The 2,017-nt window shown below is 48.8% G+C and overlaps 1 protein-coding gene across 1 annotated transcript in view; it reads right to left on the bottom strand.

The window, feature by feature from the left end:
- Positions 1 to 2,017, bottom strand: part of EMH_0033330 (phosphatidylinositol 3-and 4-kinase domain-containing protein, putative) — a gene marked incomplete at both ends in the record, with an annotated part of 3,465 nt that overhangs the window by 59 nt on the left and 1,389 nt on the right. Inside the window, one exon of the mRNA XM_013494734.1 lies at positions 4 to 834. Coding sequence (XP_013350188.1) covers positions 4 to 834 — 831 coding nt within the window. The remainder of the gene's footprint in view (positions 1 to 3; positions 835 to 2,017) is intronic.

The raw sequence follows: 2,017 nt of genomic DNA, 5'->3' as shown, positions 1-2,017 counted from the left end.
GCTGCTGCTGCTGCTGCTGCTGCTGCTGCTGCTGGTGATGCTGCTGCTGCTGCTGCTGCTGGTGATGCTGGTGAGGCTGGTGATGGTGGTGCTGGTGGTGGTGCTGCTGCTGGTGGTGGTGCTGCTGCCGGTGGTGCTGGTGAGGGTGCTGCTGGTGACGCTGCTGCTGCTGCTGCTGCTGCTGCCGCTGCTCTTGCTGCAGCTCCTCTTGCTGCTGCTGCTGCGGATGGGTTTGCCCTGCCGGCAGGTCTGCTGCTGCAGCTGGTGCTGCTGCTGTTGCTGCTGCTGCTGCTGCTGCTGCTGTTTGACTTGCTGCTGCCTGTGATGCGGTAGCTTCTGGCATTTGTATTTCTGCTGCGGTGTTTGCTGCTGCTGCTGCTGTTGTTGCTGCTGCTGCAGCTGTTGCTGCAGTTGCTGCTGTTGCTGCTGCTGCTGCTGCTGCTTCTATGGGCTCTTCAGTATCAGCAGCACACATAGCGAGGGAGAGGCGCAGCAGCTGCTGCTGCGCTATTTGCTGCTGCTGCTGCTGCTGCCAGAGCAGGTGCAGCAGCGTGTGTCTTTTGAATAGATCTGTGTGGGGTTGTCTTTTTTGCTGCTGCTGCTGCTGCTGCTGCTGCTGCTGCTGGTGTGTCTGACCTATCACAGCAGAAAGACTCCTAGTACCATTTCCACCCTTCCCCCCGCTGCCGCTGCTGCTGCTGCTGCTGCTGCTGCTGCTGCTGCTGCTGCTGCTGCTGCTAGCTGAGCGCGCATACATTGCGTGGCCGAAGGGTTTGCTGTTAACCAAAGCCATCTCCACCTCCTGCGTCATCTTCTGTGCTGCCTCTTCTAGCCCTGCAGCAGCAGCAGCAGCAGCAGCAGCAGCAGCAGGAACAGCAGCAGCAGGAACAGCAGCAGCAGCAGCAGAAGGTGACGTTACAGCAAAAGAAGAAGCAGCAACAGCAGCAGCAGCAGCAATAAAAACAGCACGAACGAACCATCTACACCACAACCACCACAACCACCACCACCACCACCACCCCCAGCAGCAGCAGCAACAGCAGCAGCAGCAGCAGCAGCAGCAGCAGACCTGGTATTTTGTCTTCTACAAAGCTCTGAAAGAGCCAGGCGGTGCGCAGCGCAAAGTGAATGTAAGTGCTGCAGACGTCTAGCAAGAAACGATACAACGGAGACAAACCAAACCTGAAGCAGCAGCAGCAGCAGCAGCAGCAGCAGCAGCAGCAGCAGCAGCAGGAGGGGGAGAGGAGGATGAGGAGGAGGAGCAGCAGCAGCAGCAGGAAGAGGACGGACAGAAAAAATTAAAAAAAAGAAGCCACGGGAAAGATAGATATTGCTGCTGCTGCTGCTGCTGCTGCTGCAAGAGGAACAGCAGCAGCAGCAGCAGCAGCAGCAGCAGCAGCAGCAGCAGCAGCAGCAACAATAATAATAAATATAATAAAGACAAAAATAATAAAAATAAAGACAAATGGAAAATAGATATAATAAAAATAAAACAAGAAAACAAAAACAAAAAACAAAAACAAAAACAAAAAACAAAAAACAAAACTAAAGACAACGGCAAAGACAAACAAAGAAAAACTGAAAACAAAACAAAAGACAAAAACCCAGAGACAAAGCAAAGACAAAGACAAAGACAAAAACAAAAAAAAAACTAAAGACAGAGACAAAAAAAAACAAAAGACAACGACAAAGACAAAGACAAAAGACAGAGACAAAAATACAAAAGACAAAGACAAAAGACAAAATACAAAAGACAAAGACAAAATACAAAAGACAAAGACAAAGCAAAAGAGAAAGAAAAAAGACAAAAGACAAAGACAAAGACAAAGACAAAGGCAAAGACAAAAAACAAAGACAAATCCAAAATACAAAAGGCAAAAGACAAAGACAAAAGACAAAGACAAAAATACAAAAGACAAAGACAAAGACAAAGCCAAAAGACAAAAGATAAAGACAAAGACAAAAGACAAAGACAACAGCCAAAAGACAAAGACAAAAGACAAAGACAAAAGACAAA

The sequence above is a fragment of the Eimeria mitis genome, genomic scaffold, assembly GCF_000499745.2.
Source record: "Eimeria mitis Houghton genomic scaffold, Emh_scaff1265, whole genome shotgun sequence".
NCBI classification, from domain to species: Eukaryota; Apicomplexa; class Conoidasida; order Eucoccidiorida; family Eimeriidae; genus Eimeria; species Eimeria mitis.
This window is presented reverse-complemented; position numbering and strand designations above follow the sequence as displayed.